Genomic DNA, 15,971 nt, shown 5'->3' on the forward strand with positions numbered 1-15,971 from the left:
GGAACTGGCCATACCTGTATCTGCGGCTGAAAGGTTTTTGGGTCTCCAGGACTTCACACCCAAAACACTTCAAGGAATTCCGTCTGAAGACGCTCTTCCTTCTCAGGCCCCAGAGCATGTAGTGATCGGAGTTGACATTTGAATCTGACTAAAGAAGAACTATTTGGTTTTTGTTTCTTTGTCTTTGGGAACAATTAGTGTGTTGCCCGTGGGTGGCGGCATGCACCTCTAACATATGGTTGCGGACCGCAATAATAACATAGAAGAAGAAAGATATTTATTTCTGGTAGGGGAAAAAAAGATGACGAACACTGATGCGGATCTTGAATGTAATGGCGGTGGAATCAAGGAAAATGTGACTATTGTCCAAAAGAATGGAAAATAAAGCAAAGTAGCGTACAGTGCTGAGAGTGTCCATTCTTATCTTGTTGGAGTACAGTTTGTTGATGAGGAGCAGCTAATCGGATTACCAATCTTGAAGAATCCATTTGAGAGATCCAAACTGGTGGAGAGAGTGCTGGGTAAAGTAAGGCTGTGAGAATGACGAGAAGTGGGCTTGTTTTGATTTCTTGTACTTCTGAGGATCAGAAGGAATGTGTGTTGCTTCTCACCTGATTTTGAGAAGTTTGACGTGTTGTGTGTGCCTCTTCGGAATAGGGCGCCCCTAGAGGGTAATATCTGGCATCTAACGGTAAGTCGATGTTGTCAAGATTAAGAATATTCCAGTACTGATTGTTGCATGTCGGATGAATTGTGTGGTAAATCAAGAGAAAATGAAGAGTCTATCTGTTCTTTAGTTTTTTTTACATGGAGTCTCAGGTGCAGTTGGGGTATATAAACTACCGAGTCAGAGCATTTATCCCAAGACCAATGCAGTGTGATCACTGTAAAGCTTTTTTGTGTGTGTTTCAACTGTCTGCAGAAGGGAGAAGCCGAGATGTCTAAGTTGTGAAAAAGGTCATATCATATGTTTTAAAAGTGATGGCAATGTGACATGTTGCAATTGTGGTGGGAACCATGAAGCCACCTCTTTGGAATGCCCGACAAGGGTGAAAGAGAATGAGGTGGCCAAGGTCAGGGCTGTACAGAGCATTTCCTATGCAGCAACTATTATAAAGGTTAAGGGTTCGAATGGTCTTCCTGAAGAGTCCATGGTGGTGGATAGGGCTGTGGCAGTCATGAAATTTCGTCAGCTGGTGATTGTCCGCACAGAGCCTACAAGCCACTGATGCAGACCTTTGAAACATCTACATTTTAAAAAGTCTAATAAATCCATGTAATATAGCTTACACCTTCACAATAAATCCATTATTTATTTTAGACAGGTTTAAAGAAACATGATATGAAGAAAATGTAGTCTATTTCAGAAGAACAGAATAGCATACTCTGAGTTGTCCTTATGTTAGGTCCTCATCTGGCTATGGCTATGGGCTACATTAGTTCATTTAAAGGACAAGATTTGTTTAGAAGTCCGATAGCGTTATTATTATTTCTTAGTATGAATAATATAATAGAACAAAGCTGAATAAAATAGAAAGGATATTTTCTCCAAACAATTTGAGGGAGTGAGCACATGCTGCTATTCTGTGTTGAGCAGTTAACAAATAAACAGGTACTCCTATATGCTTCATTTAGAGTTATTAATGTAACTTTAGTTGTTCTACAAATGTTAAGCTGTATGTTTTGATTTTTAATCCATTGTAAGGTGCATGATGCGACTCTAATGATGATTTGAAAAAGGTTGCATGAAAGGCATGAACTCTGCTTTGTTTTTTGCATAGGCTATACAAACTTCATCAGTCTCTCATTCACAATTTGACAAGCACTTGATAATGCCTTGAATTTCCCGGCAGCGTCCCCTTTGTGTGGCCGTAATGCCCCCTTAAGAAAATCCATGCCTTTTACGGCCAGTGGCCGAATATACTAATTATAATTCCCTTCTCACTGAGTGCTGCGTGCTCTGAAGCACATCTCACTCACATGGCTCTCCATCACGTGATCAGGTGTTTCTCACAGGCTACAAGTGAAGACAGACACATCAGGAACGCAACTGTGCGTGTCCTTATCCAATTCCGAGGTGCATATTCAAGAATTTGGAAGAACTGTCCACATTTACTTTTCATCAGGCAACAAGACGAGTAGGCCTAACGGACAGCAAAAGTACTAGCCTATGTCAATCTACTATCCCCCATATTACAAAAGTTGACCTATTCTGTGCAAGAAATAAATATTCCAAACATAGTCAGGAACAGTTGTGGAATGCTATAGATCCCAAATTAATACAACCACTAGCATCAAAACAATGTTTTTACGCAATGAAGCTGACAACAGATCAGAACGTTTAGCTTTAAAAACTCATGTGGATTTTTCTCCATCCACCCCTGATTCAGAATATACTATGTTCATAGTAATGGCATGTTTGGTTCAATAGCTATTGACGTGAGAACTGAATATCCAATATAAAACCATTTTTACCTCTATACTGGTTACACTTACGATGATGATGATTTTCAGGGTGTGTAATTTGCAAAATTCAAGGATATTGCAATTGCAAGAAAAGCAAGTATTCATACTAGTTTAAAGTATCTTCACTAGGATTGTAATGCTCTCATAACAACCAATAGATGGAGCCATTAAACTACATTACACACTAGCCAATCTGGGTGTTGAGAAGGCTGCATACTGAAGTGAACCAGGAGATGGGGAGCTACACTACTCGTTTCGCGCCTACATTCTTGCAGTCATAATGTCCTGTATGTAATTCTGTGTGGACTTGTACGTTTTTAGATGGTATCTAAACAGTTTCCTGTCAGAAAATACTTCGTTTCGGGTATGGGTGTTTATTTATGAGAGTACTCTAATAACTACTTTTTGTTGCACTGCCTTACTGAGAAGAGCGCGTGCTTTGAAGGTGCGTTTTATGCATTACATCTTACAATGAGAGGTGAGTTCCTTACAATTACTTCCCCCCCGAACATATTTAATCAAAGTCGCCAACCCTGGTTAGTATAGGTTGTTTCTCAATTAATTAACTCTGATAATTGTGTTTCTAGAGTGCATCGTGTGCGTATGGGCGTTTATCCTGCTGCTAAGGTTACCAACATGTGCAGGGGAAGAAATCAGAGACGCCTCTGCGAATGTTGGTAAGCGTATAATATCTTGTATTATTATAACCTATAGTATTATTCAGCGGTGCCAAGTTTTCTAGGGGTGTCAATTTTTCCGTGGGTCGGGCCCAGGAAACAAAATCTGTTTTAAAGCGAATTTCCTGCAAATCTACATGTTTTCTCCATTTTTAAAACACTGGTCAGATGTATTAAGGTTTATTTTAAATATACACACTCAAAACTCGACGACTTGGTTGAAGTTACTTTCAGATGATTTGGCCATTGAATTTAGAGTATGCTAACTGTATATGATATTAATGGTTGGTGGCAGTGGCTAACCATAGTACGAATTGCAGTCTCTCCTTGACTTTAAGAAACCAACATGTAAATTAAAACTTTAGCTAATCCTGCCTTGAGTTACAGGTAACTGCCAAAATAAAGGAAACCCCAATATAGTGTCTTAATTAGGCGTTGGGCCAACATGAGCCGCCAGAACAGCTTCAATGCGCCTTGGCATAGATTCTACAAGTGTCTGGAACTCTATTGGAGGAATTCAACACCATTCTTCCATGAGAAATTCCATCATTTGCTGTTCTGTTGATAGTGGTGGAAACCGCTGTTTTAGGTGGCTCCAGAATCTCCAGTTTTCAATTGGGTTGAGATGCGCGCACACACACCCAAAATGTTTTATTTATCACATTTGCCGAATACAACAGGTGTAAACTTGACAGTGAAATGTTTGCTTAATACGAGCCCTTCCCAACGATGCAGAGTTAAAAAGTAAGAATAAAATGTTTACACTTGGAATAAAATACAAGAATGAAGCTATATACAGGAAGTACCAGTACCAGATCAATGTGCAGGAATACAAAGCATTTGTGCATTCCAAAAGTATTCATACCCCTTGACTTAATCCACATTTTGTTGTAACAGCCTGAATTCAAAATGGATTAAGTATATTTTTCTCACCCATCTACACAAAATACCCTATAATGACAGTGTCAAATTAATTGAAAATGAAATACAGCAGCGGTCCAAAACACTGCATTTCAGTGCAAGAGGCATCACTACAATCCCTGGTTCGAATCTAGGCTGTATGGGAGTCCCATAGGGCGGCGCACAATTGGCCTGGTGTCGTCCGAGTTTGGCCGAAATAGGCCGTCATTGTAAATAAGAATTGGTTCTTAATCGACTTGCCTAGTTAAATAAAATAAAAATGTAAAAGTCTAATTTATGTAGGTATTCACACGCCTGAGTAAATACTTTGAAGAAGCACTTTTGGCGGCGATTACAGCTTTGAGTCGTCTTGGTATGTCTATCAGCTTTGCACATCTGGATTTGGTGAAGTTAGAGCGAACAGCAATCTTCAAGTCTTTCCACAGATTTTCAATGGGATGCAAGTATCCTCATCAAGGATTTGGCTCCGTTCATTGTTCCCTTTATCCCTACCAGTCTCCCAGTTGCTGAAAAGCATGAAATCACATTTTAATTTTTTTATTGGTTGTATACACATATTTAGCAGATTTTATTGCAGGTGTAGTGAAATACTTGTATTCCTAGCTCCATCAGTGCAGTAATATCTAACAATAGACACATCTAAAGGTAAAATGGGATTAAGACCTATATAGACATGTAGTGTTTGTGTGTTTAGATATATATAAATAACAACACACACACACACAGAGAGTACCAGTCAAAAGTTTGGACACACTTACTCATTCCAGGGTTTCTTTATTTGTAAAGACATCAAAACTATGAAATAACACATGGAATCATATAGTAACCAAAAAAGTTTTATATGAATTAAAATATATTTCAGATTCTTCAAAGTAGCCACCCTTTGCCTTGATGACTGCTTTGCACACTCTTGGCATCCTCTCAACCAGCTTCACATGAAATGCTTTTCCAACACTCTTGAAGGAGTTCCCACATATGCTGAGCATTTGTTGGCTGCTTTTCCTTCACTCTGCTGTCCAACTCATCCAAAATCATCTCAATTGGGTTGATTGTGGAGGCCAGGTCATCTGATGAAAAACTCCATCACTCTCCTTGTTCAAATAGCCCTTACACAGCCTCAAGGTGTGTTTTGGGTGATTGTCCTGTTGAAAAAGAAATGATACTCCCACAAAGCGCAAACCAGATGGGAGGGTGTATCGCTGCAGAATTCTGTGGTAGCCATGGTGGTTAAGTATGCCTTAAATTCTAAATAAGTCACTGACAGTGTCACCAGCAAAGCACATCTACACCATCACACCTCCTCCTCTATGCTTCATGGTGGGAACCACAAATGTGGAGATCATCCGTTCACCTACTCTGGGTCTCAAAGACAGCGGTTGGAACCAAAAATCTCAAATTTGGCCTCATCAGACTAAAGGACAGATTTCCACTGGTCTAATGTCCATTGCTTGCGTTTCTTGGCCCAAGCAAGTCTCTTCTTCTTATTGGTGTCCTTTAGTAGTGGTTTCTTTGCAGCAATTCAACCATGAAGGCCTGATTCATGCAGCCTCCTCTGAACAGTTGGTGTTGATGTGTCTGTTACTTGAACTCTGTGAAGCATTTATTCGGGCTGCAATTTCTGAGACTGGTAACTCTAACTTATCCTCTGCAGCAGAGGTACCTTGGGGTCTTCCTTTCCTGTGGCGGTCTTCATGAGAGCCAGTTTCATCATTGAGGTTGATTGTATATGCGACTGCACTAGAAATAAACGTTTCATATATACACTACCACTCAAGTTTGGGGTCACAGCTTTTCTTTCAAAAACAAGGAAATTCCTATTTTTTTGTCCATTTTAAAATAACATCAAATTGATTAGAATTACAGTGTAGACATTGTTAATGTTGTAAATGACTTGTAGCTGGAAACAGCTGATTTTTAATGGAATATCTACATAGGCATACAAAGGCCCGTTTTATCTGCAACCATCACTCCTATGTTCCAATGGCACGTTGTGTTAGCCTTTTAAAATGATAAACTTGGATTAGCTAATTGATCATTAGAATCCCCTTTTGCAATTATGTTAGCACAGCTGAAAACTGGCTTTCTTTAGACTAGTTGAGTATCTGGAGCATCAGCATTTGTGGGTTCAATTACAGGCTCAAAATGTCCAGAAACAAAGACCTTTCTTCGGAAACTCATCAGTCTAATCTTATTCTGAGAAATGAAGGCTATTCCATGTGAGAAAATTCCAAGAAGCTGAAGATCTCGTACAACGCTGTGTACTACTCCCTTCACAAAACAGCGCAAACTGGCCCTAACCAGAATAGAAAGATGAGTTGGAGGCCCCAGTACACAACTGAGCAAGAGGACAAGTGTATCGGTGTCTAGTTTGAGAAACACACGCGTCACAAGTCCTCAACTGGCAGCTTCATTAAATAGTACCCGCAAAACAAGTCTCAACGTCAACAGTGAAGAGGCGACTCTGGGATGCTGGCCTTCTAGGCAGAGTTGCAAAGAGAAAGCCATATCTCAGACTGGCCAGTAAGATTAAGATGGGCAAAAGAACACACACTGGACAGAGGAACTCTGCCTAGAAGGCCAGCATCCCGGAGTCGGCTCTTCATTGTTTTAACACTTTTTTTGGTTCTACATGATTCCATATATGTTATTTCATAGTTTTGATGTCTTCACTATTTATCTACAAAGTAGCAAATGGTAAAAGTAAAACTATTGAATGAGTAGGTGTGTCCAAACGTTTGACTGTTACGGTATGTACTTCAGATATTTCTGCAATTCATTTCAATACATTAGCCAACATTTCTAAGCATGTTTTCACTTTGTCATTATGGGGTATTGTGTGTAGGTGGGTGAGTGTTTTTATTTAATCCATTTTGAATTCAGGCTTTAACACAACAAATGTGGATTAAGTCTAGGCTGTATGTATACTCGTTGAAGGTACTGTATCTACATGAATGCAGGTTAAAGTGACTAGGTATCAGGATTGATGATGATGATGATAGTAAAGAACAGAGTAGCAGAAGCATATGATGAGTGCAAAAGTGTGTTTGTGTGGTGTGTGTGTGTGTGTATATATATATTAAATAATTAGGGTCAGTGCAGATCTGTGTAACCATTTAATTAACAATTTTAGCAGTCTTATTACTATTTAGTGGTCTTTTTGCTTGGGTGTAGAAGCTGTCTCGGAGCCTGTTGGTCCGAGAGCCGATGCTCCGGTACTGTTTGTCGGGGGGTAGCAGAGTGAACAGTCTATGGCTTGGACACTTGGAAAAACACAGATACACTTTAAACCCCCTATGCTTCTTTGAGACCTCTCATTCAAAGTCACAGATATTTTCTTCTAGCCATGGTAGCCAAAATACTGGCCATTTTTATAAATGACCCTAAGCATGATGGGCTGTTAATTGCTTAATTTACTCAGGAACTACACCTGTGTGAAGCACCTGCTTTCAATATGCTTTATCCCTTATTTACTCAAGCGTTTCCTTTATTTTGTCAGGTACCTGTAACTCTCCAAGAGGGTTGGCTTCCCACCCCTGATCTTCTCCCCAAATACTGGGAGTTTGAATATGTTCGTGTGACATTTTGATTTCTACACAATTACCCCACATTCAAGAAAAATCGAATGAATATCAATTTTAAGGTGTTTGAGGCTAATTTGCAAAACCTTGCCATCTTACATAGGCAAGATCTTTTGCTGTTATGATTACCATTTTTGCCTAGCAGCTTGTGCGCTATACTAAAATGTCAAAACAGGATATTTAAGGCAAGGGACATTTCTCATTTTATGACTCAGCCTATATTCATCACTGTCCATAAATGCTTATTACATTTATTTTCAAAGACACAAGTTGGCATATCAGATTTTAAATACAGAATTGAAATGCTTATTACATTTATTTTCAAAGACACAAGTTGGCATATCAGATTTTAAATACAGAATTTGCTGACGTAATTAGGCTAAGTGAAATAAAAGTATGAGGAATAACAGTGTTTTAGGTTAATTTGTGTGCATATCTCACCAATGTTTTAGCCCCTTGTAAGGGATGGGAATTGTTCTACAGAGATTTTTCTGCCACAGAAAGCCTTTGCCGTCTAAGCGTTTATTTTCAGGATGCGTAAATCCAAACTGCAACTCCTAGTCATTAAAGGGTTTTCTTAATTAAAAAAAACTATTTTCTACATTGTAGAATAGTAGTGAAGACTTAAACTATGAAAGAACACATATGGAATCATGTAGTAACCAAAACAGTGCTAAACAAATCAAAATATATTTTATATTTGAGATTCTTCAAATAGCCACCCTGTACTCTGCACACTTGGCATTTTCTCTCAACCAGCTTCACCTGGAATGCTTTTCCAACAGTCTTATAGGAGTTCCCACATATGCTGAGCACTTGTTGGCTGCTTTTCCTTCACTCTGTGGTCCGACTTATCCCTCAATGAGCTTGACACCTTGATAAGATAATTTCCCGACGATGGCTCACCTCTTCGTACTTGGCGACTTCAACCTGCCAATATCTGCCTTCAAATGAATTTCCTTCCAACTTCCTTCCCCTCCTTGCCTCTTTTGGCCTCACCCTTTACCAATCCCCTCCATCTCACACGGCAGGCAATACGCTTGACCTTATCTTTACTAGATTACTTTATTTTTCTGTCTCCCTTTCCTCCAACCCTAACCACTCAGCCCTTACCCAGATGGTAATGCGCCGTCGCAATTTTCACTCTCTCGCTCCCACTACTCTTTCCTCTTCTATCCAATCATCTCTCCCTTCTGCTAAATCCTTCTCCCTTCCGCCTCTTCGACCCCACCCTCCTCCCTTTCCGCATCCTATGACTCACTGTCCCGTTTCCTCCTGGTTGGCTCGGCCCTCCCCTCCTGCTCCGTGGCTGAGCTTACAGAACAGGGCTGTGGGCAACTGAGCGAAAATGTAGAAAAACCTATGTTCTGGAGGACCTATCATCCTTTCCCTCCCTCCTCTCTAACCTCTGTTCCTCTGTATCTGCTGCTAAAGCCACTTTCTAAATATCAATCTTCTGCCTCTAACCCTAGCAAACTATTTTCCATGTTCTCCTCCCTACTTAATCCTCCACCCCTCCTCCTCCCTCTCTGTGGATGACTTTGTCAACCACTTTGGAAAAAAAGGTTGACGACATGCACTACTCATACACTCAGCATATTGTGTCCACTCACACAGAATTACACTACGCCTTGACCTCTTTCTCCCCCCTCTCTCCAGATGACATCCTGTCACTAGTGAGGTCTGGCCGCTCGACCCCCATCACCTCCTTCCTTCTCCAGACCATCTCTGCAGACCTTCTCCCATTTCTCACTTCCCTCATCAACTCATCCCTGACCACTGGCTGCATCCCCTCTGACTTGAAAATGGCCCGAGTTGCTGCCCTCAAGAAACCAACACTTGACTTAACTGTCAAAAACTATAGACCTGTCTCCCTTTCGTTTCTTTCCAAAACACTTGAGCGTGCTGTCTCTGATCAACTTTCTCGTTATCTCTCTCAGAACTCTCATCTTGACCCTAACCAGTCAGGCTTCAAGACGGGTCACTCAACCAAGACTGCTCTTTTCTGTGTCACGGAGGCTCTCCGCCCTGCCAAAGCTGACTCTCTCTCCTCTGTTCTCATCCTCCTAGATCTATCTGCTGTTTTGGACAACGTGAACCATCAGATACTCCTCTCCACCTTCTTTAGGCTGGGCGTCTCAGGCTCTGCACACTCTTGGATTGCATCCTACCAGGCAGGCCGCTCCTACCATGTGACGTGGAGATGATCTGTGTCTGCACCCCAGGCCCTCTTCTCTCTATACACCAAGTCACACTGCTCTGTCATATCCTCACATGGTCTCTCCTATCATTGCTATGTGGATGACACTCAACTACTCCCCCCCCACCCCCACCCCTTCTGACACCCAGGTGTGGCGACAAGCATCTCTGTGTGCCTGACATACATCTCAACTTGGATGTTGGCCCACCACCTGAAGCTCAACCTTGACAAGATGAAACTACTCTTCCTCCCTGGAAAGTCCTGCCTGCTCAAAGACCTCTCCATCATGGTTGACAACTCCAGTGTCACCCTCCCAGAGTGCAAAGAAGCTTGGCGTGACCCTGGACAACACCCTGTCGTTCTCTGCAAACATCAAGGCAGTGACCCGCTCCTGCAGGTTCGTGCTCTACCACATCCGTAGAGTCCGACCCTACCTTGGGTCTTGGGGCGGCAGCGTGGGGCGGCAGCGTAGCGTACTGGTTAGAGCGTTGGACTAGTAACCGAAAGGTTGCAAGATCGAATCCCCGAGCTGACAAGGTACAAGTCTGTCATTCTGCCCCTGAACAAAGCAGTTAACCAACTCTTCCTAGGCCGTCATTGAAAATAAGAATTTGTTCTTAACTGACTTGCCTAGTTAAATAAAGGTAAATAAATATATTAAAAAACCTTACACAGGAAGTGGCGCATGTCCTAATCTAGGCACTTGTCCTCTCCTGTCTGGACTATAGCAACACGCTGTTGGCTGGGATCCCCACTTGTGCCATCAAACCCCTGCAACGAATGCAGCAGCCCACCTGGTTTTCAACCGTGCCAATTTCTCTCATGTCACCCTGCTCATCCGCACACTCCACTGGCTTCCAATTGAATCTCGCTTCCACTATAAGACCTTGGTGCTTAACTACGGAACAGCAAGACGGACTACCCCTTCCTACTTTCAGGCTATACTCAAACCCTACACTCCAACCTGAGCACTGCGTTCTGCCACCTCAGGTCTCTTGGCCCTCCCACCCCTATGGAAGGGCAGCTCACGCTCAGCCCAGCCCAAGCTCTCCTTTGTCCTGGCACCCCTATGGTGGAACCAGCTTCCCCCTGACGCTCGGACAACAGAGTCTCTGCCCATCTTCTGAAAACATCTGAAACCCTACCTCTTCAAACAGTATCTTTAAATAATCCTCCTCCCACCCCACCTTCTAGCTCTGACACTACTGACAGCTACATTATTGAGGTAAAATGTACTTTCTATGCCTGTGATATGTGTAGCTATCTTAAGATGAATGCACTTGCTCTTATCCAGAGCGACTTATAGTGTCTGCAAAATGACTCAAATGTAAACAGAAGTCCACTCTAAAATATGCAGTTTTGTCACACACCACAATGCCACAGATGTCTCAAGTTTTGAGTAAGCATGCGATTGGCATCACAACTACAGACCACGTGTAACCGTGCTAGCCCAGGATCTCCACATCCTGCTTCTTCACCTGCAGGATAATCTGAGACAAGCCTCCCAGACGGTTGATAAAACTGTGGGTTTGGACAGCTAGGGCTGTTTTACGGTGAGCATATTACCGCCACAAGTCATGGCCACAGTCAAATTCCACCTGACCGTTTAGTCAAGGTAACTCGGATTCTCCAAAACTGAGCTCTGATGCCGCTGATGGTCATTAGTAGCCTACCAAACTTGCTAACGGCCAGTTGCTAATGGCCTTGTACTCAGCGCTCTATTGTCTCTCTAATCACTCTGACGTCAATGCAAATGCTATTGCAAATACAACACTTCATTAGAGTCCATGAGCTCATGTTGCAAAACATTTCTATAGACTATGACAACTGTTTTGATGGCCTCTTAAAAAGAGGATCCCATCAGCTTTCTATAGGCTAGACCTACTATATTTATTTATTTATTTATTTAGTTTATTTCTCAACGTTCCTAATATTAAACGCTTTGCGTTTATAGCTTAACAGGCTGGCATAAAAATTTACTGTGGGGAAAAGCTTCCTCCATTCGCTATTTAGGTGCATATGACACATTTTTTTTCCCCCTGACCCTGTTCCGACAGGTGCATGATCATGTTACATTCTAAATCAAAACTAATTTCACACGCATATATTATTTAGTATATGTAAAGACAAGATTCAATTGAAAATAGTCTGATGGGTGACAATATTATCACTTGTGAATTATGCCCAGCATGTGCAGTCTAAGGCAAGTATGGAGTAGGCTATAGGCTATTTCAGATGACTTATGTTTCTTCTTTCTTCGACTGGGAAAATTTTTCCCTTTTTATAAACATATTTTCATGCAATTCTACTACACTTTATATGACTGGAGACGGAAGAATCTTTTCTAATATGACACATTTCAGAGTAGCCTACACTGCTGACACTGACAAAGATTAATACAAATGACTACGTCCATATAACAAGCCTAAGAGAAGGTGAGGCACACACATGACATCCATCTAAACTGGAGGAGGAAATTGTTGTCCAAAACAAACTTCAGTAGCACTGAACCAACATTGATAAATAGTGAATATGCTCTCCGCTGGTGCTAGTAAAATAGGCTATATGGTTGTTCACTCAATTGATTTGAGAATTTTGATAACTAAAAAAACAGTATTTTATGTATTCTCTTTTAAAGCAAAACCATTTGCTTTGCAAACTGTTTTCCCACAATTATATTTTGAAATATTGCTATATCCCTTGCTTTGCCTCCTACTTTTCACATTTACTATTTTTGAATGATTTCTGTATAGACAGGCGTATGGATTACATGTTGTTTTTTTTGTAGGGCATTCTAAATCAAAAAAAATCCACACATATATTAGTAGGCTATATGTAAAGACCAGATTAAATTAAGAAATGTCTGATGGGTGAGAATATTATCAAGTGCTTGTCAAATTGTGCATGAGAGACTGAAGTGTGAGCAGCCTGCACAAAAAAAACCAGAGCAGAGCTCATGCCTTTCCATGCAACTTTTTCAAATCATCATTAGTGGCATCATGCAGCCTTAGGCTATATGTTTGGATTTTTTTTTATACATTCTAATGTTTTTCCACAACTGAAGTAGCATAAATAACTCTAAATTAAGCATATAACTTGCATTCGGAAAGTTTTCAGACCCCTTCCCTTTTTTCCACATGCTACGTTAGACTTATTCTAAAATATATCTATTTTTAAAATTCCCTCATCAATCTACACATAATACCCCATAATGACAAAGTGAAAAGAGGTTTCAGAATTAAAAATACATCTGAAATATATATTATTTTACATAAGTATTCAGACCCTTTGCTATGACACTCTAAATTTAGATCAGGTGCATCCTGCTTCTTCAATTGATCATCCTCGATGTTTCTACAACTTGATTGGAGTCCACCTGTGGTAAATTAAATTGATTGGACATGATTTGGAAAGGCACACACCTGTCTATATAAGGTCCCACAGTTGACCGTGCATGTCAGAGCAAAAACTAAGCCATGAGGTTGAAGGAATTGTCCGTAGAGCTTTGAGACAGGATTGTGTCGAAGCACAGATCTGGGGAAGGGTACCAAAACATGTCTGCAGCATTGAAGGTCGCCAAGAACACAGTGGCCTCCATCATTCTTAAATGGAAGATGTTTGGAACCACCAAGACTCTTCCTAGAGCTGACCACCTGGCCAAACTGAGCAGTCAGGGGAGAAGAACCTTGATCAGGGAGGTGACCAAGCACCTGATGGTCATTCTGTAAGAGTTCCTAGGTGGAGATGGGAGAACCTTCCAGAAGAACAAACATCTCTTCAGCACTCCACAAATCAGGCCTTTATGGTAGAGTTGCCAGATGGAAGCCACTTCTCAGTAAAAGGCACATGGCAGCCGGCTTGGAGTTTGCCAAAAGGCACCTAAATGACTGACCATGAAAAACAAGATTCTCTGATCTGGTGAAACCAATATTGAGTGCTTTGCCCTGAATGCCAAGCGTCACATCTGGAGGAAACCTGGCACCATCCCTACGGTGAAGCATCGTGATGGCAGCATCATGCTGTGGGGATGTTTTTCAACGGCAGGTACTGGTAGACTAGTCAGGATTGATGGATCAATGGAGAAGAATACAGAGAGATCCTTGATGAAAACCTGCCCCAGAGCACCCAAGACCTCAGACTGGGCTGAATGTTCACCTTCCAACAGAACAATGACCCTAAGCACAAAGCTAAGACAACGCAGGAGTGGCTTCGGGACAAACCTCTGAATGTCCTTGAGTGGCCCAGCCAGAGCCTGGACTTGAACCTGATCGAACATCTCTGGAGAGACCTGAAAATATCTGTGCAGCTTTGCTTCCTATCCAACCTGACAGAGCTTGAGAGGATCTGCAGAGAAGGTGAGAAACTTCCCAAATACAGGTGTTCCAAGCTTGTATCCAAGAAGGTGGCAGGTGGTTAGAGCGTTGGGCCAGTAACCGAAAGGTTGCTGGATCAAATCTGTCGTTCTGCCTCTGAACATGGCAGTTAATCCACTGTTCCCCGGTAGGCCATCATTGTAAATAAGAATTTGTTCTTAAGTGACTTGCCTAGTTAAGTAAAGGTTATACGGTTGAAGTCAGAAGTTTACATGCACTTAGGCGGGAGTCATTAAAACACATTTTTCAACCACGCCAAAACCAGCATTTGTTAATTAACAAGAAATTTGTGGAAAGTCGGTTAGGACATCTACTTTGTGCATGACACAAGTAATTTTTCCAACAATTGTTTACAGACAGATTATTTCACTTATAATTCACTGTACTGAGTAAAGGGTCTGAATACTTAGATTTTAGAATAAGGCTGTAACCTAACATTTTGGGGAAGAAGTCAAGGGGTCCTAATACTTTCCGAATGCGCTGTAGGTGGACCAGTTTCTTTGTCAACCGCTCAACACAGAATAGCCGCATGTGCTAGCCACTCCCTGTTTTCTTCATACTGTAAAATAATATAAAATAACACAATGGAATTCAAAGCAAATCTTGCCTTCTAAATGAACTAGTGTAGCCCAAAGCCAGATGACAACTTTAAAATAAGGAAAACTCAGAATATGCTATCAATAATACATTTATTGTGATGGGTAGGCTAGACTTTTTTTTAAATGTAGATGTACCAAAGGTCCACATCAGTGACTTGTAGGTTATGCGTGGAATCCAGGAGATGCTAAAAGTGTTTTAAGTACCGTGAGACTAGCAGTTATTTGCTTGGCAATTACCGTCTGACAAAATTTCACGACCTCCACAGCACCACCAACGAATTTCTGCACAAACTGTCAGAGACCGTCTCAGGGAAGTTCTTCTGCATGCTCGTCCTCATCAGTGCCTTCTGCAATTCGGCACTGTAACCGACTTCAGTGGGGAAATGCTCACCGTTGATGGACACTGGAGAAGTGTGCTCTTCATGGATGAATCCCGTTTTCAACTGTGCCAGGCAGATGGCAAACCGTGTGTATGACGTCTTGTGGGCGTGCGGAACAGAGTTCCCCATGATGGACAGGCATAAGCTACGGACAACGAACACAGTTGCAATTTGAATGCACAGATACCGTGACGAGATCCTGAGGCCCATTGTCGTGCCATTCATCTGCTGCCATTACCTCATGTTTCAGCATAATGCACAGTCCCATGTCGCAAGGATCTGTACACCTCCTGGAAGCTGAAAAATGGCCCAGTTCTTCCATGGCTTGCATACTCACCAGACATATCACCCACTGTTTGGGATGCTCTGGATCGACATGTACGACAGCGTGCTCCAGTTCCCGCCAATATCCAGCAACTTTGCACAGTCATTAAAGAGAAGTGGGACAACATTCCACAGGCCACAATCAACAGCCTGATCAACTTTACGTGAGATGTCGTGCTGCAAGAGGCAAATGGTGGTCACACCAGATACTGACTGATTTTCTGATCCACACCCTTACATTTAAAAAAAAAAAGTAATCTGTGATCAACAGATGCATATCTGTATTCCCAGTCATGTGAAATCCATAGATTAGGGACTAATGAATATATTTCAATTTGACTGATTTCCTTAAAATCTTTGAAATTGTTGTTTTTATATTTCTGTTCTGTGTGTATCATACTTTGACTAAAACAATGACTTATTGACTTGCATCGATGTGCAACATCATGGGTA

General features: G+C 41.5%; 1 protein-coding gene across 1 annotated transcript in view; it reads left to right on the top strand.

Annotated features, from left to right (window-relative positions):
• Nucleotides 1-2,645: 2,645 nt before the first annotated feature.
• Nucleotides 2,646-15,971, top strand: part of ptgs1 (prostaglandin-endoperoxide synthase 1) — a 57,339-nt gene continuing 44,013 nt past the window's right edge. Inside the window, exons 1-2 of the mRNA XM_020469828.2 lie at nt 2,646-2,944; nt 3,054-3,143. Coding sequence (XP_020325417.1) covers nt 2,938-2,944; nt 3,054-3,143 — 97 coding nt within the window. The 5' untranslated portion in view covers nt 2,646-2,937. The remainder of the gene's footprint in view (nt 2,945-3,053; nt 3,144-15,971) is intronic.

Source organism: Oncorhynchus kisutch, linkage group LG3 (assembly GCF_002021735.2).
Source record: "Oncorhynchus kisutch isolate 150728-3 linkage group LG3, Okis_V2, whole genome shotgun sequence".
NCBI lineage: Eukaryota > Metazoa > Chordata > Actinopteri > Salmoniformes > Salmonidae > Oncorhynchus > Oncorhynchus kisutch.